Here is a 26,678-nt window from a genome sequence, read left to right as displayed (position 1 = left end):
TGCAGAGTTTGAAATTGACATTTTTTGCGGTGACATTGAAAAAGAGATTGTAGGTAAGCCTGAAATCTAACTTCTAGAAAGAAGCAAGTTTCTTTGTATGTAAGTTTATTAGATCTGTTTTCACTTCTCGAGGTTCTAAAATTAGTATATGGAGGAATGAAGTCAGTGATATGGTTAAAAAACAGAGGTCTAGGCTTAGTCTTTGTGATTTTTTGTTGTAACAGGAGTGAAGTGTGGCTGAGAATTTGCTTTTTTTTTTTTTAAACAAGAACTACAGGTGGTGATATTCGTCAGAATTTCTGCAAACTATAATGGCAGGCCCAAGACAGCCTGCCAGCCAAAAATGGTTTCTGTGCTTTAAAAGACTAAACAGTATGCCACAGAGATTTAAGTTGTTTTCACAAAGACTGAAATATTTATTGTCTGGCTCTTTACAGGAAATGAAGAACATCTCACTTAGAGTTTTTAGAAACTTTACCATCAGCAAACTATTGGCAGCACTTCTGAAAAATGGTTTAGGCTTGAAAGAAGCCTAAAAAAAAAGGAAAGAAGCCTGCATAATTTGTCAGTTGTATGTATCATTTATACGGAGCATAAATCTTAAATTTAGACTGAGATGATAGTCTTAAGATATATTTAGGTTAAATACTTGACAAATTAGTAAATCTGGTATATTCATTTCCCTTTTAATTTTCCACCTATTAACTCAAGATGAGTTTTAAGAAAATAACTGTGACATGCTTACGCCAGTCAGGAGCTTGGTGTACCTCCTCCAACCAAATGGCTGGAAATTCCAGGGTACTCTTTCGAGAGAGAAAGAGAGTGTGGATGCTATGCTGGGAATGAGCCAAAGAAAGAGGGTGTGGATGCTATGCTGGGAATGAGCCAAAAAATGCTCACTGTCAGTCTAGTTAAACTTTTGTATTGGAATTCTTCGTTTGGTTACAAATCCTATTTTTTAAATTCTAGTCAGTTAGGATTAACCTGTAGATAACTATTGTAATTTAAGTGGAAATATTGTTGGAAGAGTGGGGGATTAGGTTCTAGCTCCTGCTATTCAAAGTGGTTCATGAACCAGCAGTTTAGGACAGGGGTTTGTCAGACTTATTTTATAAAAGTCTAGATAGAAAATAGGGCCATGTAGGTCTTTGTCAGATATTATTTTTCTTTTAAACAACTCTTTAAAAATGCAAAAGGTATTTTAAGCTGGAAGACCAAATTCTCTCTGCAGGCCATAGTTTGTCAGTCTGTAATTTAGGAGCTTGTTTAGAAATGCAGCATCTCAGACTCACCCTAGACCTACTGAATTAGAATTTTTTTTTTAACAGGACCCCCAGGTGATTTGTGTAGAGACTAAAGCTTTCCCGACATCTGTGGTAAATCGCAACTTTTCAACCCTCCCACACTTGAGAATTACCTGGGAAGCCCTTAAAAAATACTGATGCACTGGTCCCATCCCTGGAGATTCTGATTTAATTGGTCTGATGTGGAGCCATGGTGTCCTATTTTAAAAAGCTTACCAGGCAATACTAAGGTATAATATGGGAAAGGAAAAGCTGTTTTCCCTCTACCAATCTTAGATTTATTGGCTGGGACCCTGCCAGACTAACAAAAAAACAGGTTAACAAGGGGAAACCGTGCTTTGCACATATACCTGGGAGTACTCAGTGATGAGTGACCGAAAGGGATGGTTAGAACTTGGTCTTATATGGGATTTTAACAAAAGAAAATTTAAGTTGTAGAGAAATGAGAATGCAAAGGGAAAGGACTTTGAGTTTCTAGGGCAGCAAATAGTGGGAAGTTAATATGGGGGCGAGTTAGTAAAGATTGTTACGTAGATTCCTCTGATGCTTTCTCTGGGTTCATAGGGTCCTGAGTTGTCTTATGATTAACTTCTGTCCTTCCTGGTAGAGACGGTGGGGTTGGGGGGTGGGTCGCAGGGCAGGGAGTGGGTACACCTTTACAAGTGTGTATCCTGCTTCTAGGCCTATAGGGGCAGGGCAGAGAGTTTTTCTTATATCTGCTGCTTCTCAGTTGCCTTCAGCTCAGAATAATCCCCATGCCAAAGTGGCATATTTGGGGGTGGAGTATTCTACTCCTCTTCAGGAGCCAGGTGTAAGAATTACTGTTCCAGACTATGCTTTCAGAGTCATAACTGCCTCTGCCACAGTTAATGTGGTAGATTTTAAAACATGGCCACAGTCATTTACAGCTTTTCTCATCTGGAGCTGGAATCTATTTCCCTTTTTCTTGAAGCACGGTTGGCCTTGTGACTAGCTTTGACCAGTGGCATGTGGAAGAAGTACTGTCCAACGTTCATAGTCTGGATCTCAAGAGGCCTTGCAGCTTTATCCTTTTCTGTCTTGGAACACTCTCACTGTTATGGTTAAAGCTCTTGTTAGACTAGACTAGAGATTACTGAGACCATTTAGAAAGAGAGAACCAGCTAACAGCCAATATTGAGGCTCCAGATATGGCAGGGAGGCCATCATAGCCTCTCCAGCTCCAGTTAAGCAGCCAGATGACTGGCTGCTTGAGTGATTCCAGATGAGACCAGCAGAACTGCCCAGCCAAGGGCAGCTACCTCACAGAATCATGAGATGTCATTACACTTTTAGGACAGTGAAGTCTTGGGGCAGTCTGTTATGCAATAATAAATGAGGCAACTGGGGAAGCTGCTACTAGATATGAATCTGCTGACCAGAGTAAGAACTGTGTCGCCTCCACCACTCCACAGGAGTGATGCCTGTGTCCCGCCTTCTCACCGAACCCAGTTCTGACCCAGTTCTGGCTAGTGAATCTGATGAGAAGGCGTTGGTCACATCACAAACTCTAACTGAAAGGATATCTGGAAAATAGTTTTTAGCTTCCCAGTCCCTGCATCATGTGAATGTACCTTAGGTGAAAGGAATAGGTGTTCAGTGAGCCAAGTCACAGTACTTAATTCTCTCCAAGTTCTGTATGTCCACCTGTAGCATATATATTCTGCATCTGAACTGTCCCTGGGGCCAGTTTGTGTAACATGTTCTTTGTGTCCTCAGCCCCACACTTTTGTTGAGATTCTTAAGATAAATATTATTCTAGGCAAAAGGTCTGGCTTTGTGTTAAAGCCAGATTCCCAACCTGGCATGTTTGTGTTCCTTCTCAGGCATTGTGCTTCAGAATTGTAAATGAGTTGAAGAACTGTTGAGGTAGTCTTTCATTAGAAGTGATTGAGTACATATCCTGTAGTATTAAGCTATTGGAGATATAAAGAAATCTCATCCTTCATATATCATGGTCTAAAAAGAGAAAAGTGTGGCCTGGTGGTTAGGTTAGGATTCCAGGAGCTCATTGCCATGGCATGGGTTCAGCCCCTGATCAGAGAGCTGAAGTTCTGGAAGCCTCCTGGCACAGCAGGAAAAATAAACAAAACAGTCACCAGCTACACTGGGTTACAATTTGTAACCATTTACAAGGAAACATTTAAAGGAAATGTATTCCTATGATACATAATTCCTTTATGTCACACATTTTGTTTCTTGACACAGAGTGGTGTTAACTTTGTTTACTAGACTTAGCTCTAAATTAGGGATTGAACCTGGTAGCTCTGACAGTAAAGAATCGGCCCACAGTGCAGGAGGCCTGGGTTCAATCATTGGATCAGGAAGATTCCCTGGAGAAAGGAGTGGCTACTCCAGTATTCTTGCCCAGAGAATCCCATGGACAGAGGAGCCTGGTGGGCTGCAGTCCATGGGGTCATAAAGAGTTGGACACAACTGAGAGACTAAGCACATTAGTCTACTTTGGAGTTTTAAGAAAAATCAAATCCAATTGCAAAGGATTAACACACTTTTAAAGGTGTTATCAGTTAGGAATGACCTTGGTTGTAAGTTAATTGTTGCTTAAATAAATGAGAGAAGTACTTAGCTTAAAATGATTGGAGGTAGGTAACTGTTGTCTTTGCTCAGTAGCTCAAAGAATGTCAAGGTTAGTACCTGAAGCCCTTGGCCTTTCTCTTAACATTCAAGATGACTGCCCTGTCTCTAGAGACTTAGGTCCTTTTTCAAGGCAAAAAGAAATGGGAGGGATGTGACGTTAGTGATACCTCCATTTTTACTGGATAAGCAAAACCTTTTCAAGAGGTTTCTAAATAATTAAGTCTCATTTTGTTAGAGCTGTGTAATATGGCCACCCCTAGCCATAGGAGAGCCTCATAAAGTGAAGATATTTATCTTTCTTAGCCTCTGCAGAAAAAGCAGGCAATAGAACAAGAAATAGAAAAGTAGATTTGCAATTTACCATTCAATAGTTATTTGCTAAAGGATATGGTTTTCCCAGTAGTCAAGTATGGATCTGAGAGTTGGGCCATAAAGAAGACTGAACACTGAAGAATTGATGCTTTCAAATTGTGGTGTGGGAGAAGATTCAAGAGTCCCTTGGACAGCAAGGAGATTCAAACCAGTTAATCCTAAAGGAAATCGACCTTTAATAGTCACTGTAAGGACTGATACTGAAGCTCCAGTACTTTGGCCACCTAACGCGAAAAGCCAACTCAACTGGAAGAGACCTTGATGCTGGGAAAGATTGAGGGCAGGAGGAGAAGGGGCCGACAGGATGAGATGGTTGGATGGCATCACTGACTCGTTGGACATGAGCTGGAGCAAACTCTGGGAGATGGTGAACGACAGGGAAGCCTGGCGTGCTGCAATTCATGGGGTCGCAAAGAGTTGGCTACTACTTAGCAACTGAACAAACAACAAATTCATAAGCCTGTTAACAGATTCTGAAGTTCAGAGCCATTCTGAGTAACAATTGGCAGTGTTTGAATAAGTGCATTGCTTTCCAAAATAGATTTTGTTGAAAAGAGTAACCCTTACTGTAAGTACAAATCTGACTTACTAGAAGTTTTAAGGTGAATTACTTTATCATTACCCATCCTCACAATGTGATGTCTGAGAATTTGAGCTGTGGTGTGGACTCAGCATTGAAGAGCATGTTAGATGAGTAATAGTAGTAACAGTAGCTATTCCATTTTTCTGAGTTTCATGTTTCCAGATGCCTGCTAGATATCACCTGGGTGCTTAGAATACTTTATTGCAATATAACTTACATATGGTAAAATGTGTAAGTATTAAGTGTATAGCTGTTAGTTCTGACAAATGTATACACCTGTGCAACCGTCACCTAAAAATAAAGTCCATCGTTCCAGCAAGTTCCCTCTTGCCTCTTTCCAGTCAAGTCCCACTTTAGGCAACCACTATTGATTTTGATCACCACAGATTATTATTTTTTAACCACAGATAATTTTTGCCTATTTTTCAACTTCGTATATATATATATACATGCAATCACACAGTCACATTATATGCTCTTTTGTGTTTGACTTCTTTTGCTCAGTAGTGTTTTTGAGATTCATCTGTGATGTGTGATCAGTAGTTTTTCACTGAGTAGTTCAGTTAGCCATGTGTATCTCCAGGTTTCTTATCCATGGATTCAACCATGTTGATGGGGAATGTCAGCTATGTTTTCTATAAGGGATTTGAACATCCAGAATTCGGTATCTGCAAGGGGTCCTAGAACCAATCTCCCATAGATACCGAGGGACAACTGTATTCTGTCATATAAATATACCAGAGTTTCTCCTTCCCCCAGTTGATAGCAATTTAAGTTCCAGTTTTTTAGCTGATAGAATTGTGCTGCAATGACTGCAAGCATTTTAAACAGTGCCTAAGATGGAATTATTCATCTCTCCTTCTAGTTTCCTATTTTGGTGCTTCTGATTTTCCTTGTCTTAGTGAATAGTACCACTTTCCTTTCAGTTATTCAAAATAAAACCAATAATTATTCTTGATCCCTTCTTTTTTCTGAAGTAATTGTTGACCCTTTCTTTATTAGGGATTGGCCTTGGTGGTAGAGATATAATGAATACAGAGGTGAGAATCTAGTTACAGTACAGCCAGTGAATGAGAGAAGGTTAAGAGTATATACAGGATATTTTAGGACTCTAGGAGTACGAAGAATACACTCAGCCTGGGGGAGTTTAGGAATGCTGCTTGGAGGAGGACATACATGAACTGAATTTTGAAGGGCACAGAAAAAGTTAGAGAAGTACATCCTGCAACAAAGGAGTAGCATTGCTAAGTTTAATAGGATGATGAGAAATTTATTATGTGGTTTGAAGCAGGGGAATGATAAATATATGTGTATTTAATAAAATGTGGAGGGTGAATTGGAGTAGGGCGGTATTAAAAGCAATGAAATCTGTTAGGAAATGGTAAAGTATTCCAGGCCAGAAGAGATGAGCTAAAGGGATTGTATTGGAATTAAGGAGAGAATGTTGGTCCTCTGAGAGAGCATTTGAGGAGGCGTTGAATGTTTGTGGAAGAATAATATGAGGAAAGAAAAAGAAAATGCAACATGTTAAAATGTTTGAACTTAAATAAGCTGTTGACATAAACTAGGCATGAGATAAAGGACTAAATGAAGAATGGAAAGAATGTTATTTGCCAGAGTTGATTTTTAATTAGATGGTAAGAATTAAGGAGATGGTAAGAATTAAGGAAAGAGAATAATAACTTTTAGATTTTTAATCTTAGTGGTTCATAGAACTGTGGGACCACTGAAGGAGTAACGAAGTTGGAAAATGGAGCTGTTTGTAGAGGGGGTTGAATTCCCTCTTGAATATATTGGTTTTTGAAGTAATGAGGAGCATGCCTGCATGCTTAGTCATGTCCAACTCTTTGTGACCCCATGGACTGTAGCCTACCAGGCTCCTCTGTCCCTGGAATTCTCCCGGCAAGAATACTGGAGAGGGTTGCCATTTCCTTCTCCAGCCAAGTAGAAATAGTCAATATACAGTTGGAAATACAGGGTAAGAAAATTGAGGCTGGGACTCGAGACATATATTTGAATCACTTTCTTGTTTGGATGTCATCCAGGCCACAGAAATGAAATTTTTCTTTTTACTCAACCAGAGTGTTTCAGGGTGTGGGTTACAAAGATGAGAAGACCTGTCTGATTGCTTTCAAGCAGTTTTATGAGTGTAGAAAGGTAGTATGTTTAGAGTATAATGAGAACAATCAGGAAGAGGCCTCTGCCTGGTCTACCTGGGAGAAATTACCATTTGACAAAAGAAAAAAGCTTTTTATAGGATTGTAAACTGTGTGGAGGATGAGTACAAATTGTTTTATTTATTGATACACAGTAATAACCCAAACATGCCCTGTAAAGCTGCTGTAGTTGGTCTCTCCTTTTCCAGAAGAGCATAGTTCATTGTCTTGACTGAGTCCTAGCTGGGAGTAGGAGTCTTGGTGGCTTTGGGGCTGCAGAGTGAGAATGAACTGAGTCGGTGATTTGCAGGTGAAGAGGGGAGGCTCATAGAGGTTGCTGTTTGCAAGATGCAGTTCAGTTTCTAATCTGTCATTTTCTTCTATAGGTTTAACTTTTTTATTCAGCAAAAATGTGGATTCAGAAAAGCACCCAGGAAGGTTGAACCACGAAGATCGTCTGATCACTACACAAGTAGTGAAACATACAAGAGAAGTGCTTTGATTCCTCCTGTAGAAGAAACAGCCTTTTACCCTTCTCCCTATCCTATAAGGACTCTTGTAAAGCCTTTGTTTTTTACTGTTGGGGTAAGAGCTCACATTACTACTAGTTACCTGCATTGCTTCAGGTGTGGTGGTAAAGTACTATTTGTCTTGTTTGGGCTCCCTTAATGACACATGGAGGGGCATCAAAAGGATCTGGAGTCATGATTATAAGAGAACATGAATTCAGTAATTGCTGTTAGCACATGGTTCACTCATGTAAGCCCTGGAGAAGAAACTCATGGGCCTCTTATTTGGTATAACATTACAGGTGATACTGAGTTGATATTTTGAATTTGAAAAAGTTCTCATTGTAAACAGGTCCCAGGGTATTGTGAAGTTAATAAAATGGGAAACAGTGAAATGTTCACCTAATAAGTTCCAGTGTACCCGATGTTCCTTATGTTCATAAAAAGCAATGAAAATGAAATAATATCCTTGAAACTATGTATAGGTCTATTTCTTAAAAAATTTTTTGTAATATATTTGTTTTATGTAGTTTACAGGCTGTGCATTTGGATCAGCTGCTATTTGGCAATATGAATCACTGAAATCCAGGGTCCAAAGTTATTTTGATGGTATAAAAGCTGATTGGTTGGATAGCATAAGACCACAGAAGGAAGGAGACTTCAGAAAGGAGGTAAAGATAAACATGGCTTTTGTTTATTCTAGTTGATAAGTTTTTGAAGTCTGGTTATTATGAAGTGTGTTTAATAGCAACATTAGGTCAATAGATATGATATCATTGCACTTAATATTCTTCTTTATTCATTGTAGTAGTTTTGGTCACTAAGTTGTGTCCAACTCTTGGGACCCCATGGACTGTAGCCCACGAAGCTCCTCTATCCAAGGGATTTCCCAGACGAGAATGCTGCAGTGGGTTGCCATTTCCTACTGCAGAGGATCTTCCCAACCCGGGGATTGAGCCCTCGTCTCCTGCATTGCTGGCGGATTCTTTACTGACTGAGCCACCAAGTACTAACGTTTTATATGGCTGGCACTGTTTTAGTTAAGTGTTCCAAGAAGTTTGTCCCTCTACCCACATATATCAAGAATCACCACAAATAGTTGTTAAAAATTACTGTTTTGAATTTTCTTCCGACTCTACTAATGGCCACTGTTTTTACTTGCATCATCTGGATGGATGATTTTGGAGTATATATTGGAATCAGAGGGCGTTTTATGTTTGAGGGGTAGAGATACTGTGTGGATTTTAAAAACTTCTTAGTGACATGATGTTTATATCTCTCTGATAAATACCTACTGTTGATGTTTCTAACTGTGCTTGGATTGAGGATGCAAGAAGGGTATAAATGCAGAACTTTTAGAACTTTTCATTACTTTGTATGCATGTTAATGGCCTTCCTCGCCTTTTAGAGAAAGCATATATTTTATTTCATTTGACAGTTTATTGAGCAGAGCCCATAGGCTAATTTGTGGATCTTTCATTTTCAGACACCTCCTTTTTTTTTTTTTTAAAATGACAACACACTGCCCTTCCAATTTGGAGATGAGTCAGTGTCCTTTTCAGTTTTCTTCCACTTTTTTCCTGGCCAGTGAGAGGTTGAGAGGTCAACCATAGGTTTTCTTTTTCTTAATGATAGTTGAGGTTACTCTGAGTAGGGAGGATTCTTTCCTCCTTGTTTCCCCATCAACACAAGAAGCATGAGCCCTACCTGTTCTAGAGAGGCTTTATGTCAGAAGAACAGTTGATGTAATTTTGCAGGTAAAACCTGCAATAATGAGCAATAGTTTTTATTTAGTACAATATGTTTGAGAAGATAGTAATGCTGACCTATTCCACATTTCTGGATCCCTTTAAAAGCTACAGGCTGCTGAACTATAAAGTTTTGGTATCCAAATTGTTCCTTGAAATGGTGAAAATGACACAAATGGTATACATAATCTTCATCCAAAGATGAATTTGTTTGAGATAGGTAAATGATAGGATATAAAATGTAAAATCCTGTTAAAGTTGAAATAATGCATAAGTAAAACATGGGAAACGAAAGTCTGGGGAACCCATGCCTCACTACTGCATATGCAGCAAGTAAGGTGTGAGAGCTCACATACATTTAATTTTACAGTTGACCCTGGAACAATGCAGGGGTTGGGGCACTGATCCTCCACATAGTTGGAAACGTGCATATAACTTTTATAGTTGGCCCTCCGTAACAGTGGTCCCACATCGGCGGGTTCTGCCAACTCCAGATGGTATAGTATATATAGTGTAGTACATATTTACTGAAAAAAATCTGCATTTAAGTGGACCAGTGCAGTTCAAACCTCTGCTGCTCAAGGGTTAGCTGAATTACAAAAATGAAATCATTGTTGAATATGGGTCAAATATATACTGATCTGTAACTTTTTTTTTTTTTTAACCTTGGATTTCTTTCAGTATTAGTATACAAAGTCTGGCTCAAGTTTCATAGTGAGAACATGTATATATTTTTTTAATTAAAAAGCTTTAATCATGGAGGGAATTCCCTGGTGGTCCAGTAGTTAGAACTTCAAGCTCCCTCTACAGGGGACATGATTTCAATCCCTGGTCAGGAAACTAAGGTCTTGCATAACACATAGTGTGACCAAAAGTCAATAAATAAATTATACATGAATAAAACTTTAATCATGGAAAATTTCAAAAGTAAAGTAAAAGAGTAAAGAAGATAAAGAAAATAGTATAATGAACCCCTGTCATCCTGCATCAAGTTATTGACACACAGGAACTTTGTTTCATCTAGTTCCCTTTCTCTCCCATCCTTCCCCACCGCTGATTACTGTAAAGCAAATTCTGGACATCAGCTCAGCATGCTCAGTCACTAAGTCTTGTCCAACTCTGTGACCCCATGGACTGTAACCTGCAGGCCTCCTCTCTCCATGGGATTTCCCAGGCAAGAATACTGGAACTGGTTGCCATTTCCTTTTCCAGGAGATCTTCCTGACCCAGGGATTGAACCCGCGTCTCCTGCATTGGCAGGTGGTTTCTTTACCCACTGAGTCATCGGGGAAGCCCCATTCTAGGCATATATCAATTATAAAAATTTCACTGTGTGTCCCTGATAGATTAGGATTCTGTCTTTTTCTAAACCTCAATCTAGTATTATACCTTAAAGTAAGGTATTTTTTTGGTAGAAAATATTCTTGGTTGGAATTTTAAAACTAGATTGGGCCTTGGTGAATAATCACTTATTTGATAGTATGCTAGGTGCTTTACATATGTACTGATATTCCTCACAATAATACTGCTAGGTATCTGTTACTATCTCCATTTTATGTATCAGGAAACTGAAGTTTGGAACTAATTTGTCGAAGGTCATAGACGTGCTCAGTGGTTCTGTGTAGAGAATGCAGGCTGTCTGACTGTAAAACACCAGTGCTTCCCACTCTACCACATATTTATTACATCTGTTCAGTAGAGATTTTTACTGATGAGGACTCTCATTTATGCACAAAGCATTTTCATTCTTGCTTTTCATTTACATAGACTGAAAGTATTTACCATATGGTGATAAGCAATTTTCCTTCTGTTTTAGATTAACAAGTGGTGGAATAACCTAAGTGATGGCCAGCGGACTGTGACAGGTTTGTGTTAGCTTACACGTTTTAGCCATTCAAGGGAAGAGAAATCAAACCAAAAGGTACAGTATGTCATAGTCAATGGCTTTTGTACCATGCTCATCAGTGGTTTAGAAGACAGAATTTCTGTACCTTCAGGCTAATGTAATGGTTTGAAAATATTGTGGCATAAAGGTACTGTATATATGAGGCTCTGGGTTATTTTCTAATTTTGATCTAGTATGATAATTATCAAATGATCTCTGTTGTAAAGTCCTAGCTTGTGAATAGCTTATGAGTAATTATTACTGTCCTATTAAAGTACTCAAAGGGAACACTGATTTAAGTACCTTATTTATGCAGCAGACTTTATACATATTGTCTCCCTACCTCACAGGGTTGCTTGCAGGGTAGTTATCTCCCCTTTTACAGATAAGGAAACTGACTTTCAGAGAAGGAACTTTTTGAAGGTCACACTACTAGTAAGTAAGAACTGAGTTTCAAAATCCAGGTCTGTCTCATCCTAGAGCCAGTTTTCTACCCCATGCTGTTTATAAGATCCTCTTTAAATGAGAGCATAACATATATATCACCATGATAATTTCATTCGTTTTTGGTAAGCTTTTATGGAAGACAGCTGGAGAAGGAAATGGCAGCCCACTCCAGTGTTCTTGCCTGGAAAATCCCATGGACAGAGGAACCTGGTAGGCTACAGTCCACGGGGTTGCAAAGAGTCAGACATGACTGAGTGACTTAACTTTATGGAAGACAGTTCTTGCTCTTCAAGGTAAAACTTGTGCAATATTTAAAAAATTGTGGAAAAAAAATTGTGCAATTAGTTATTTGAGAAACTCAGGAAGTGGATTTGTAAGTTAACAATTGTATAGATAAAGGAAAAAAATCTTCCTAGAGAAATAGCAAAACATTGCTTTCCCTCAAATATGGTTAGACTTAATGGTACTCTTAATTTTTGATAACCTACTTTAGTGGAGAAAAGATGCATTCGTTTCTTCATTCAGACTATTTCATATGTCTGGAAGGTTTAATTTTCCTGTCTCTCTGGTGGAACTGATCCAGTCTTCAAGCTTATGGTTTAGACATTACTTCCTGCAGGAAGTGTTTTTTTTCTGAACTCGTTGCACTTTTTAATAACTCACAATGCATGCAGATGACACCACCCTTATGGCAGAAAGTGAAGAAGAACTAAAGAGCCTCTTGATGAAAGTGAAAGAGGAGAGTGAAAAAGTTGGCTTAAAGCTCAACATTCAGAAAACTAAGATCATGGCATCCGGTCCCATCACTTCATGGCAAATAGATGGGGAAACAGTGGCTGACTTTATTTTGGGGGGCTCTAAAATCACTGCAGATGGTGATTGCAGCCATGAAATTAAAAGATGCTTACTCCTTGGAAGGAAAGTTATGACCAACCTAGACAGCATATTAAAAAGCAGAGACATTACCTTGCCAACAAAGGTCCGTCTAGTCAAGGCTATGGTTTTTCCAGCGGTCATGTATGGATGTGAGAGTTGGACTATAAAGAAAGCTGAGCGCTGAAGAATTGACGCTTTTGAACTGTGGTGTTGGAGAAGACTCTTGAGAGTCCCTTGGACTGCAAGGCGATCCAACCAGTCCATCCTAAAGCAGATCGGTCCTGCGTGTTCATTGGAAGGACTGATGTTGAAGCTGAAACTCCAATGCTTTGGCCACCTGATGTGAAGAGCTGACTCATTGGAAAAGACCCTGATGCTGGGAGGGATTGGGGGCAGGAGGAGAAGGGGATGACAGAGGATGAGATGGCTGGATGGCATCACTGACTCGATGGACATGGGTTTGGGTGGACTCTGGGAGTTGGTGATGGACAGGGATGCCTGGCGTGCTGCAGTTCATGGGGTCACAAAGAGTCAGACATGACTGAGCGACTTAATTGAAGTGAATGCAACCTGCTTTATATAATTGTACATGTGTCATCTTTGAGAACAATGTTGAGATTTTTCATTTTTGCTGTAACTCCTAGCATATATCTGGCACACAGTTCAGTTCAGTTGCTCAGTCCTGTCCGACTCTTTGTGACCCCCATGGACTATAGAACGCCAGGCTTCCCTGTCCATCACCAACCTCAGAACTTGCTCAAACTCATGCCCATCAAGTCGATGATGTCATCCAACCATCTCACCCTCTGTTGTTCCCTTCTGCTCCTGCCTTCAGTCTTTCCCAGCATTAGGGTCTTTGCCAGTGAGTTCTTCCTATCAGGTGGCCGAAGTATTGGAGCTTTAGCTTTAGCATCCGTCCTTCCAATGAATATTCAAGACTGATTTCCTTTAGGATTGACTGTGATCTTCTTGCTGTTCAAGGGACTCTCAAGAGTCTTCTCCAACACTACAGTTTAAAAACATCAATTCTTCAGCTCTCAGCTATCTTTATGGCCCAGCTCTCACATCCATACATGACCACTAGAAAAACCATAGCTTTGACTAGAAGGACCTTTGTTGGTAAAATAATGTTTCTTCTTTTTTAATATGTTGTCCTGGTTTGTCATAGCTTTTCTTCCAAGGAGCAAGTGTCTTTTAATTTCATGGCTGCAGTCACCATCTGCAGTCATTTTGGTGCCCAAGAAAATAAAGTCTGTCATTGTTTCCCCATCTATTTGCCATGAATGATGGGACCGGATGCCTTGAGCTAAGTTTTTTGAATGTTGAGTTTTAAGCCAGCTTTTTCACTCTCCTCTTTCATTTTCATCAAGAGGCTCTTTAGTTCTTCACTTTCTGCCGTAAGGGTGGTGCCATCTGCGTATCTGAGGTTGTTGATGTTTCTCCCAGCAGTCTTGTTTCCAGCTTGTGCTTCATCCAGCCCAGCATTTCACATGATGTTCTCTGCATATAAGTTAAATAAGCAGGGTGACAATATATCTGGCACATAGTAAAGACATTGAGTTAAAATCTGTTGAGTGACTCAGTGTTGATGAGATCTTGAATCAAAAGGTTGAGATTTTTCAAAGTATATTGCCAGCTGTATAATTGATTAGTCAGTGAAGTCTTTTTTTTTTTTTTTTGTCAGTGAAGTCTTAATAATTAATAAATGATAACTTTCAAAAGTAGCTCTCCGGTAACACTTGGGTTTCCATTGGAACTAATTGGGATTTTTGGTTTGCTTGCTTGTTTTTTTAAAAATTAATAGCCTTTAGGGTAGCAAAGTTTTGATTTCTTTTAATATTTTCAGAGTGCCTCACAGTTAGTTGATACCTAGTGTTCTTTGAAGATTATAAAGATTTTGTCATTTAACATTTGAGGAAACCTGGGATCAGAAATTAAAACCTCTTTCATGCCAGGAGATAGTTTATTCAAAGAAATTGGTATTTGGAGGTAGTTAAAAATCAGAATTCTTTCCCTTAGATGGCATTGCAGTCTGACTAAGAGCTTGAGTGTAAAGTACTTCAAATCGAATAAATGTGAATGGTCATGCTAAAGACCTTAAGTATTTGTTGTCAGGTTCATTAAGTGACTTTTAAAGGCTGAGGAAATGCTCTTTGATCTGTTCAGTGTTATCTCAGACTCCTCTTTTGGGACCTAATTATGCTGATAGCAGTGAATCTAGCCTTGCAACACTTGTTCGTGGCGCTTTATAATCGGTTAGCCGCATACTAGGATTTCAGTGGTTAATAAACTTATGCTTTAGTTATATCTTGTCTCTTTTCAGAGGTGCCAGTTCATTCCACTGACTTGCTTATTTAGTGCTTTGGTTGCTTCCTTTAGGTTGATCTGAAGTGAGGTTGGCTCAGCTGGCTTTTATTGAGGATTGATTTATGGGGTGACAGATTTTTTCTGTGCTACCTTTTCCTTGAATTGTGGATGTTCTCTGAGTGGTTTTCTTTTTTCTTTTTGTGTTTTGAAAGAACTTAAGTCCTTAGGAGGCCACTGACCTAGGGAGTCTCAAAGGTCTGTGAGACGAGTGTGCTTCTTTGCTCTGTAGTGTTCATACCTAGACACTGGCAGCTTGAAATCTCTGGCAGGTTAAAGGTTTTGCAGTTTTACACCAAATGTTTCATGTAAGAATTCCTTGCTGTCTGAATCTGGGTGGCAAGATTTTGGTTATAGCAAATTCAGACAGCAATATGTTTTATCCAGATGCATTTGTTTCCTTAGCTTTAGATGTAGCAAGGGGTATCTCAGGTTCATTCACATCTGTTTGGATTCTTAGGTTTGGATAAGAACAGTTTAAATCAAAAGGGATTTTACTTTACCAATATTTACTTTATCACTGAGGTGAAATTCAGTGGCAAGGTGAGAAACCTTCCTTAGAGCCGATTGCAGCTGATGGCTGGCTGCCCCTGGCTTTTGACCCTTCTACCTCAGTTCATCCCAGGAGTCACTGTGTCAATATCTACCAGAGAACTGGTCTTAATCCCTTAACCTTTTTTTCTTATCTACTTTAGGACTTTTTTTGGGTCTTAACTGTTACACAGATATATCTCCCTAAACTTCACATTGCTCTGAAAAAATTGTTAAAAGTTCAGTTGGTGTTTGTAGGATGAAGGGGGTTCGAGTAGCAGTCTTCAAAGTTAGACTCATCCCTGGTACTTTTATATTTCAGCTACTCTCCTGTATTGCCTTACTCTGCAAGACTTTTAAGCCTGTACTGGAGGTCCCCAGGCAACCCCCACAGAGAGTATTTCCCCTCCATTTCTAGCTTTTAGAGGTGCCTGTGAGACACTTGTCAGGTTTTCCTGTTAGCTCAGCAGAATACTGACTCTATTGGGATTCAGGTAAAGCTGAGAGGGAAGAACCCACCAAATTATTGTATCTGAGCGAGGAGGGGACAGGGAGAAGGAATATGGGGAGCAGAATCTCAACAAGATGGTGTCCAGTTCCTTTACTAGTTCATATCTACTGTCAGCTCCAAAGTTTAAGCACTGCTGCACCCCAGGCCCTTGATCCTTGTGTCCCAACCTCTAAAGTCTATTTTTTTCTTCTTTGCTCTTCTGTTTATACCAGGATTAGTTTATTTTTTAGTTTTAGTTCCAGGGGAAAGGACAACAAAATTAATGCTCGAGTGCCAACTAAGCTGCAAGTACCATGTTAGTAGGTACTTTGCAAATACACATATTATTGTCAGTCCTTATTATTAATCTTAAGTAGAAGTGTCCTCATTGTTCATATGGGGTAACTGAAGCTCAGAGAGGTTAAGTAACATGTCTGAGATCACACAGCTAGAAAGGCTGGAGATGGGAAACAAACTGTTTAGTTCAGAAAATATGGCTTTTATTACATCCTTTCACTTTCTGCTATAGCAAACCTCCACTCATTACTTTTCTGATAAACCACACAGCCTTCCCTGATCCCAGGTGTCTGGATGCTGATTCATAGCCCAGATTGCAGCAGATTGTCCCAAGGCAGCGGGCGTCTATCATTGTGAAATGAATAAATGTGCATGGTAACATTAGAATAGTGGTAAAGAATATGTAAAATAAAAAATAAATCTCACTATAGACTTCCAGTTCCATTCCCCATCCATAACTATTGCCTTTTTAGTTGCTTATGTATTCTTCTAAAGCATCTGTTTTATACGCATTTATGTTTACATCTAACTATGGCTTAAACAATAAATGGTAGCATGTAATACATGTTACATCTTTTTTTTTTCACATAGTATTTTAAAAGGACGTTTCTTACTGATACAAGTAGATCTATTGTATGCTTTTAAAAAATGTTTTATTGAGCTATTTTTATACCACTTGCCCAGTTGTTAATTAAGCTGTTTCTCTCTTAGTGATATTTGTGAAATTTGACATTTTCACTCTGAGATATGTATTATAAATATTATTACTCAATTAAAAAAAATAAAAAATAAAAAATGTTTTATTGAAGTGTACCCAGAAGAACATGCACATGTCAGATGTGCAACTAATTTTCACAAACTGAGCACATCTACATAACTAGCACCTCTATCAAGAAATGGAAATTACCAGCATCCCAGATCAGTCTTTTGAATGGTGCTTTGGTAGTCCGTGCAAATGAATACTGTTGTAACAAGTTTTCTATTAATGGATATTTAGGTTGTTGTTAGTCTTGCTTTCATAGGAAGATGGAAGATGGATAGTCTCTTTGAATTTCCCCTGATTCCAGGATGCTGTGGGACCAGTGCTTAATTTGTTTTGTGGATATTTTCCAGGAGGAGAAATTATAGCCACTGTGTAAGGCCGACAGAATGATGCTTGTGCCTGTAGGCCTGGTTATCAGGGAACCTGAGGTAGGGACTACTGGAACTCAGTTCTTTGGCTGCTGTGGATGTATGTGCTTGTCAGTGTCTGGGCTGGCCACGTCTGGCTTCAGTCAGATAGGAGAGCTATGGAGGGGTGAACTGGCCCATCTCAGAAACAGAAGGGATGCTGTAATTAGCTACTGAACTCCACTGGGATAGTCTTTTTTCAGGAAAATAGAGAAAGAGGTTGTATCCCCTTCCTTGGCTAAGGAGGAAGATAGACTTGAAATCATTGAACCCCAAGCAGTGCTTCCCAAATCAGTGTATCCTTTTTTAAATTCATCATTAAAAATAAAAGCACAGTTTGTCCTTGGACACCAATGTAGAGGTTAGGGTGCTGACCCTCCACAGAGTCAAAAATCTAGGTATAACTTTATAGATGGCATTTTGTTGGATGTTCTGCATCTGTGGAGACTTCCCTGGTGGTTCAGATGATAAAGAATCTACCTGTGGTACAGGAGATCTGGGTTTGATCCCTGGGTAGGGGAAATCCCTTGGGGAAGGGAATGTCTACCCACTGCAGTATTCTTGCCTGGAGAATCCCATGGATAGAGGAGCCTGGTGGGCTACATACAGTCCCTGGGGTTGCAAAGAGCCAAACACAACTGGAGCAACTGACACAAACACTGCATCCGTGGATTCAACCAACCATAGCTCATGTAGTAACATCGGATTTATTGTTGAAAAAAATCTTCATATAGGTGGATCTGTGAAGTTTAAACTCATGTTGTTCAGGTGTTACCTTGAACACAAGTCAGTGGTTTTTATTATATGCACAAGTTTGTGCTACTATCACCATCACCTAAGCCCAGAATATTTTCATTATCCCATAAATATACCCCATAGCCAGTGGCAAGTCTCTCCCTGTTCCTCTCCTCCATTCATCCTTAGACAACCACTTTCTTTCTCTGTGGATTTGCCTGTTCTGGACACTTCATAAAAATGGAATCACATAACATGAGGTATTTTGTGGCTGCTTCTTTCACTGATGTGTAATGTTTCACTTCTTTTACTTACGTGTAATGTTTTCAGAGTTCATTTACAGTGGCATGTGTCAGTATGTGCTTCTTTTTATGGCTAAATAATATTCCATTATATGCATATATCACATTTTGTTCATTCATCTGTTGATGGACATTTATTTCCACTTTTTGGCTTCATATTATGATAATGCTGCTGCCGAACTTTCATATATGTGTTTTGTGTGGACATATGTTTTCATTTCTCTTTGAGTATACCTGGAAGTGAAATTGTTGGGTCATATGGTACTCTGTTTAACTTCTTAAAAATTGTAAAAAAAAAAAAAAAAAACAACACATAAAATACACCATTTAAACCATTTTTGAGTGTACAGTTCAGTGGAGTTAAGTATGTTCACATTGTTATGAAGCATCTCCAGAACTCTTTTTTGTTTTGTGAAACTGACACTCTGTACCCATTATACAATGATTTCCCTTTATACCCCTTCCTCAACCCTTGGTAACTATCATGCCACTTTCTGTTTCTATAATTTGACTACTTTAGATACCTCATATAAGTGGAGTCATACAGTACTTGTCTTTTTTGACTGGTTTATTTCACTTAACATGTACTCAAAGGTCATCCGTGTTGTAACATGTGACAGGACTTCCTTTTTTTAAGGCTGGAATAATTTATTCCAGTGTGTGTATGCACCACATTTTGTTTATCCTTTTGTTCTTTGATGGCCTTTTGCTTCCACCCCTTGACTCTTGTGAATAGTGCTGCCAAGAATGTGGGTGTGCAAATCTCTTTGTGTCCCTGCTTTCAGTTCTTTCGGATATATACCCAGAAGTGGGATTGCTAAATTATATGGTAGTTCCATATTATTTTCCTTACTGAGTGGACCATTTTACAATCCTACCAAGAGTGTACCAGGTTTCTGATTTCTCTGCATCCTTGCCAGCACTTGAAAATTTCTGTTTATGGTTTTTTTTTTTTTAAATGGGTGCCATCCTAATGGGTGTGAGGTGACACATTTATTGTGACTTTGGTTTCCATTTCTCTAATGGTGTTGCATGTCTTTTCATATGCTGGTTGGCCATTTGAATGTCTTCTTTGGATAAATGTTCAAACTCTTCTCTCACTTTAATCAGTTTGGCTTTTGTTGAGTTGTAGGAGTTCTTTATATGGTCTAGATATTAACCTTTTATCAGATATGTGATTTGCAAATATTTTCTCTCATTCTGTAGGTTGCCTTTCATTTGTGTTCTTTGCACAAAGGCTTTTAGGTTTGTTGTCACATCTGTCTATTTTTGCTTTTTTGTTTGTGCTTTCCGTGTCATATCCAAGAAATCATTGCCAAATCTAATGTTATGAAACTTTCCCCCTATTTTTTTCTAGGAGTTTTATAGTTTTGGTTGTAGCTTTAGGTCTCTAATCAATTTTTAGTTAATTTTTGCATATGGTGTAAAAAAGTGAGCAAAGTATTTGAACATTTATCCAAGGATGACTTTCAAATGGCCAACCAGCATATGAAAAGATGGTGTAAGGTAAGAGTCCAGATGCATTCTTTTAAGTGTGGATATCTACTTTTCCCTGTATTCTTTCTGTAGAATTGCCAGGTTGTTTTCTAAAGTGAGTGTACCATTTTATATTCTCTTAGCAATGTATAAGGATTCCATATGTTATTACTTGTCTTTTTCTATCAGCAACTGCAGTTTTTTTGGTATTTTTTTATTGTGATAAAATATACAAAACATACAATCTATCATTTTAGCCATAAAGTGTATAATTCATTGGCATTAACTGCATTCAGTGTTGTGCAACCATCATCACTATCCATTTCTGGAACTTTTCATCATCCCAAACAGAAATTCTGTACCTGTTAAACAATAACTTTCTGTTCCTCTACCCCTTAGCCTTTGGTAACCACCATTCTACTTTCTGTTTCTATGAGTTTGCCTATATTTCATATAGTGGAATTATAAAGTATGTTTTTGTGTATGGCTTCTGTTTAGCATACTGGTTTCCGGGTTCATTCACATTTTAGCAAATATCAGAATTTCATTCTTTTTTAATGCTGAATGCTGTTTTTTTTTTCAATTAAAAAAAACTAGTTGATTTACAATGCTGTGTTAATTTCTGCTGTACAGCAAAGTGATTCAGTTATATATATACTTATACACATACATTTCTTTTTTAAAATACTCTTTTCCATTATAGTTTATTGTAGAATATTGAATACAGTTCTCTGTACTATATATACAGTAGGATGTTGTTGTTTATCCCTTCTGTATACTAAAGCTTACATCTGCTAACCCCAACCTCCCAGCCCACCATCCCTCCTCTGGCTTCCTCCTGCTTGGGAACCACAAGTCTGTTCTCTATGTTTGTGAGTCTGTTTCTGTTTCGTGTGTGTGTGTGTGTGTTGTTCAGTCATGTCCGACTCTTTGCAGTCTCATGGGTTGTAGCCCAGCCAGGCTCCTCTGTCTATGGAATTCTTCAGGCAAGAACACTGGAGTGAGTTGCCATGCCCTTCTGCAAAGGATCTTCCTTACCCAGGGGTTGAACCTGGGTCTCCCACATTGCAGGCAGTTTCTTTACCTTCTGAGTCATCAGGGAAGCCCTCAATAGGTTTGTCAGGTGAGTGTATGCTCCTCGGTTTTTGTCTCGTCACAACAAAGATTTGGAGTGACGGACATTAAAGCCCCCTCGGCGTGTCACAGCTCTCGGGTCTTGGACAGACTGTGTTATAGCTCTCAGGTCTCGAACGGACTGTGTTACAGCTCTTAGATAAATCAGTGTTACAGCTCAGTGTTACAGCTCTATTTTATTTAGATAATAGCAGGAAAATCCATCTTCGAGACATGAGGGCATGTCGACCCAAAGACGCGAAGAGAAGGGTGCCCTAGCGCACGGGAGAGAGAGAGAAGAGAGCTTTGGCTCCTCTTTTTATATGTTTCTCTCTCCCTGGGCCTGTCCTATGTAAATTGGGCCAGCCAGGAGTTCTGTTTGTTTTACCTGAGGTTCTCACTCCAGTCCTCTGACCTTCCTTTGTTCTATTTTCCCGGGCTTTTCCCTTCCAGGTCTTTTAGCCACTGCCATTCTGGACTCCTTTTCCCTATTGTAACTACCTAACAGGTTCATTTGTGTCATATTTTAGATTCCACATGTAAGTGATATATCATATTTGTCTTTCTCTTTCTAACTTTGCTTAGTATGATGATCTCTAGTTGCATCCATGTTGCTATAAATAGTGTTTCATTTTTTATATCTGAGTAGTATTCCATTGTATATATGCGCCACATCTTTATCCATTCATCTGTTGATGAACATCTAAGTTTTTTTTCATATCTTGGCTATTGTAAATAAGTGCTGCTATGAATACAGGGGTGCATGTATCTTTTTTGAGGTATGTCTGGGATATATGCCCAGAAGTAGGATTGCTGGATCATATGGTAATTCTTAGTTTTCAGAGAAACATCCATACTGTTTTCCACAGTGGCCGCAACATCTTACCTTCCCACAAACAGCATAGGAGGAGGATTCTCTTTTCTCCACATACCTTTTCCAGCATGATGACCATTCTGACCAATGTGCAGTGATACTTTTTTATAGTTTTAGTTTTGGTTTGCATTTCTCTAGTGATTAGCAATGTTGAGCCTCTCTTCATGTGTCTGTTGGCCATCTGTATTTCTTTGGAAGTTAAGCCCTTGTCAGTTGCATTGTTTGCAGATGTTTTCTCCCATTCTGTAGATTGTTTTTTTTTCATTTTGTTTATGGTTTCCTTTGCTATGTAAAAGCTTGTAAGTTTGACTAGGTCTCATTTGTTTGTTTTTGTTTTTATTTATTGTTGTTGCCTTGGAAGACTGACTTAAGAAAACATTGGTATGATTTATGTCAGAACGTTTTGCCTGTGATCTCTTGCAGGAGTTTTAAGGTGTCGTATCTTATGTTTAAGACTTTAAGCCATTTTGAGTTAATTTTTGTGTATGATGAGAGGGTGTACTCTAACTTCACTGATTTACACATTGCTGTCCTGCGTTCCCAACACCACTTGAGACTTTTTCCCATTGTATTAAGGCTGAATAAGATTGCATTGTATGGAAACACCACATTTTATTTATCCAGTCATCTGTCGATGGGCATTGGTTTGTTTTCACCTTTTGTCTTCTCATGAATAATGCTGCTAAGAACATTTATGTGTAAGTGTGTTTTAGTCCCTGCTTACTATCTTTTGGCATGTATATTTAGGAATGAAATTGCTGCATCATATGATAATTCTGTGTTTAACTTTATGAGAAACTGCTGACTTTCACAGTAGTTGCACCATTTTATATTCTCACCAACAGTGTACAAGAGTTCGTTTCACCTTATCTTTGCCAATGCTTGTTAGTTTCCTCTTTTCTTTCTTTTTTTTTTTTTTCTTCTTTCTTTCTTTTAATAACAGCCGTCTTAATGTATGGCAAGTGATATCTCATTGTTTTGACTGCATTTCCCTAATGACTAGTAATGCCGAGCATCTTTTCATATGCAATTGTCCATTTATTCTTTAGAGAAATGTCTGTTTAAATCCTTTGTCCAGGGACTTCCCTGGTGGTCCAGTGGCTTAGTCTCTCTACTCCCAACGCAGGGGGTCCAGGTTCAATTCCTGGTTAGGGAACTAGATCCCACATGCCACAACTATGACCAAGCACAGTCAAATTAAAAAAAAATTCCTTGTCTAAGGATTTTTTTTTTTTTGGCTGGACCATGCTGGGATCTTAGTTTCTGGATCAGGGATCAAACCCTTGCCCCCTGCAGTGGAATCGTGGAGTCCTCATCACTGGACTGCCAGGGAAGTCTTGCTTTGTTCATTTTTTGAATTGTCTTTTTGTTGAGCTGTAAGATTTCTTTATATTTTTTGGATATTAGATCTTTTTTAGATGTATAATTTGCAAGTATTTTTCCTATTCTCTGCATTGTCATTGCTTTAATAGTGTTCCTTGCAGCACAAACTTTTAATGAAGTCCATTTTATTCATTTCTTATTTTATTGTGCTTTAAGTGTTATGTCAAGGAAACTGTGGCCTAATCCATGGTCACAAAAATTTCCACCTTTTCTAAGAGTTTTATAGTTTTAGTTTTTACATTTAGGTTTTTGGCTCACTTTGAATTATGGTTTGTATTCAGTTTGAGGAAGGTGTCCAAATTCATTCTTTTCCTGGTGGATAGCTACTTGCTTCAGCACCATTTGTTAAAAAGACTGTTCTTTTTTCTTTTTTTAATTTTTTATTTTATGTTGGGGGATAGTTGATTAACAATGTCGTGATAGTTTGAGATGAATAGCCAAGGGACTCATGCTATACATATAAGCCACCACATAACATTGAGCAGAGTTCCATGTGCCATACAGTATGTCCTTTTGGTTATCCATTTTAAATATAGCAGTGTGTACATGTCCATCCCAAATTCCTTAACTGTCCCTTCGCCTCTTCCTTCCTCCCAACCATAAGTTTGTTCTCTAAGTCCATAAGTCTGCTGGTAAGTTCATTTGTATTATTTATTTTTAGGTTCCACATATAAAGGACATAATATGATATTTCTCTTTCTTTGTCTGATTGACTTCATTCACTATGACAATTTCAAGGTCCATCCATGTTGCTGCAAATGTCATTATTTTATTCTTTTCAGTGGCTGAGTAATATTCCATTGTATATGTGTACCACATCTTCTTTATCCATTTCTCTGTGGATGGACATTTAGGTTACTTCCCTGTCTTGGTTATTGTAAATAGTGCTACAGTGAACACTGGGATTCACATATCCTTTCAGCTTATGTTTTTCTCCAGATATATGCCCAGGAGTGGGATTGCAGGGTCATACGGTAGCTCTATTTTCAGTTTTTAAAGAAACTCCATACTGTTCTCCATAGGAGCTGTACCAGTTTACATTTCCACCAAGTGTAAGAATATTCTCTTCTCTCCATACCCTCTCCAGCATTTGTTTGTAGATTTTTTATGATAGCCATTTTGACTGGTGTGAGGGGATATCTCATTGAAGTTTTGATTTGCATTTCTCTGATAATTAGTGATGTTGAACATCTTTTCATGTGCCTCTTGGTCATCTCTGTGTTTTCTTTGGAGAAATGTCTATTTAGGTCTTCTGCCCATTTTTTGACTGGGTTGTTTTGATGCTATGAAGCATCATGAACTGTTTATAAATTTTAGAGATCACTTCTCGGCCTTTTGGCTAAGATCAAGTATAAATTTTAGACTAATCCCTTGTCAGTCACATGGCTTGCAAGTATTTTCACCCAATCTGTGGGTTGTCTTTTCATTTTATTGTTTCCTTTGCTTTGTAAAAGCTTTTGAGTTTAAGTAGGTCCCATTTGGTTATTTTTATTTCCATTATCCTGGGAGATGGGTTGAAAAAGATATTGCTCCAGTCTCACATTTAGGTCTTTATTCCATTTGAGTCTTTCTTTTTGTGTATGGAATTCAAAAATGATCTAATTTCTTCTTCTTCTTCTTTTTTTTTTTTAACATAAGAAACTATCTTTTCAGCACTGTGTAGTCTTGCTTCCTTTGTCATTAAAAAGGCTATTCTTTTCCCATTGAATTGTCTGGGACCACAATTAAAAAAAACAAGGCAGTTGACATAGATGTATGGATGTACTTCTGGACTTTCATTCTGTTCCACGGTCAGTATGCATATCCTTTGGACATACTGTCTTGATTACTGTAGCTTTGTATTTTAAGTTTTTAGACTGGGAATTGTGAGTCTTCCCATGTTGTTAATATGGAATATTATATTGATTACAGTATGTTGAACCAGTTTTGCATTCCTGAAAAAGTTTCACTTGGGCATGGTTTATAATTTCTTATATTCTGCTGAATTTGATATGACAGTATTTTCTTGAAGATTTTCTGTCTGTGTTCATAATGGATATTGATAGTTTTCTTGTGATGTCTTTGTCTGGTTTTGATGTCAATGTAACATCCACCCGGAAACTCAGTGTTATCTTAATTGAAATAGTTAGTGAGATCATACTAGATTAAGGTACGCCCTGAATCCAATGACTTATGTCCTTATAATAAGCAAAGAGAACAGAAAGACACCAATAGAAAAAAAGGGCCTGTGAAGTGAGGGAGCCAGAGATTGGAGAGGTGCTGCTATAAGCCAAGAAATGCCAAGGACCATCAGAACCTAGGAAGAAGGAAAGAATCTTTCCTAGATTCTTCATGAGGAAGCATGACCCAGTTGACAATTCTGTCCTCCAGAACTGTAGGAGAATACATTTTTATTGTTTTAAGCCATCTAGTTTGTAGTAATATATTATAGCAGCTCTTGGAATGTAACATCCCAGTTAAGTCATCTGGTCTTGGGCTTTTCTTTTTTCCTTTAAAAAAAATTTATTTATTTATTTATTTATTTATGACTGTGCTGGGTCCTCATTGCTGTGTGGGCTTTTTCTCTAGTTGCAGTGAGCAGGGGCTACTCCTCGTTGGGGTATGTGGGCTTCTCATTGTGGTGGCTTCTCTTGTGGAGCAAGGGCTCTGGGTGTGCAGACTTCAGCAGTTGCAGCTCCTGGGTCCGAGAGCACAGGCTCGGTAGTTGTGGTGCATGGGCCTAGTTGCTCCACAGCATGTGGGATTCTCCCAGACCAGGGATCGGACCTGTGTCCCCTGCATTGGCAGGCAGATTCTTTACCACTGAGCCAGCAGGGAGGCCTCTGGGCTTTTATTTATGTGAATTTTTTGATTGTTAATAATTCAATCTCTTTACTTCTTATAAAGGCCTATTCAGATTTTCTCTTTCTTCTTGAGTCAGTTTCAATGCTTTGTCTTTCTGGGAATTTGTCAGTTTCATCTAAGTTATTCTCATTTGTTGATATGCTATTGTTCATAGTATTCTTAGAATCCTTTTTATTTCTGTAAGGTCAGTAGTAACATTCTGCTTTCTTTCCTGATTTGGGGGATTTTGAATCTTTTTTCCTTTGTCAGTCTAGCTAGTTTTGTCAGTTGATGATGTCAAAGAACCAGCTTTCAGTTTCATTGATTTTTCTCTAGGTTTCTAGTCTCTGCTTCATCCAAACTCTTTATTATTTCCTTCCTTTTACTTGCTTGTGTTTACTTTATTCTTTTTTTTTTTCTCCTAGTTTGTTAAAGTGGAAGCTTAGGTTATTGCTTTGAGGTCTTTTTTAGTATAGGCATTCATAGCCCTGTTTCTGCTATATCCTCTAAGTTTTAGTATTGGCTGAGCATGATCTGCCATAACAAAATATTACACCATAGACCAGGTGGCTTAAGCAACAGAAATTAATTTTCTCATAATTCTGGGGTTCGAAGTCCAGCATG

The 26,678-nt window shown here is 38.5% G+C and overlaps 1 protein-coding gene across 1 annotated transcript in view; it reads left to right on the top strand.

The window, feature by feature from the left end:
• The window catches only part of PARL (presenilin associated rhomboid like), a 54,553-nt gene that overhangs the window by 1,786 nt on the left and 26,089 nt on the right, over window positions 1-26,678 (top strand). The window contains exons 2-4 of the mRNA XM_043875081.1: window positions 7,418-7,616; window positions 8,071-8,211; window positions 11,105-11,153. Of these exons, the coding sequence (XP_043731016.1) occupies window positions 7,418-7,616; window positions 8,071-8,211; window positions 11,105-11,153 (389 nt within the window). The remainder of the gene's footprint in view (window positions 1-7,417; window positions 7,617-8,070; window positions 8,212-11,104; window positions 11,154-26,678) is intronic.

This window comes from Cervus elaphus, chromosome 19, assembly GCF_910594005.1.
Source record: "Cervus elaphus chromosome 19, mCerEla1.1, whole genome shotgun sequence".
Lineage (NCBI taxonomy): Eukaryota > Metazoa > Chordata > Mammalia > Artiodactyla > Cervidae > Cervus > Cervus elaphus.
Note: the sequence above shows the minus strand (reverse complement) of the source record. Positions and strands in the feature narration are given on the sequence as shown.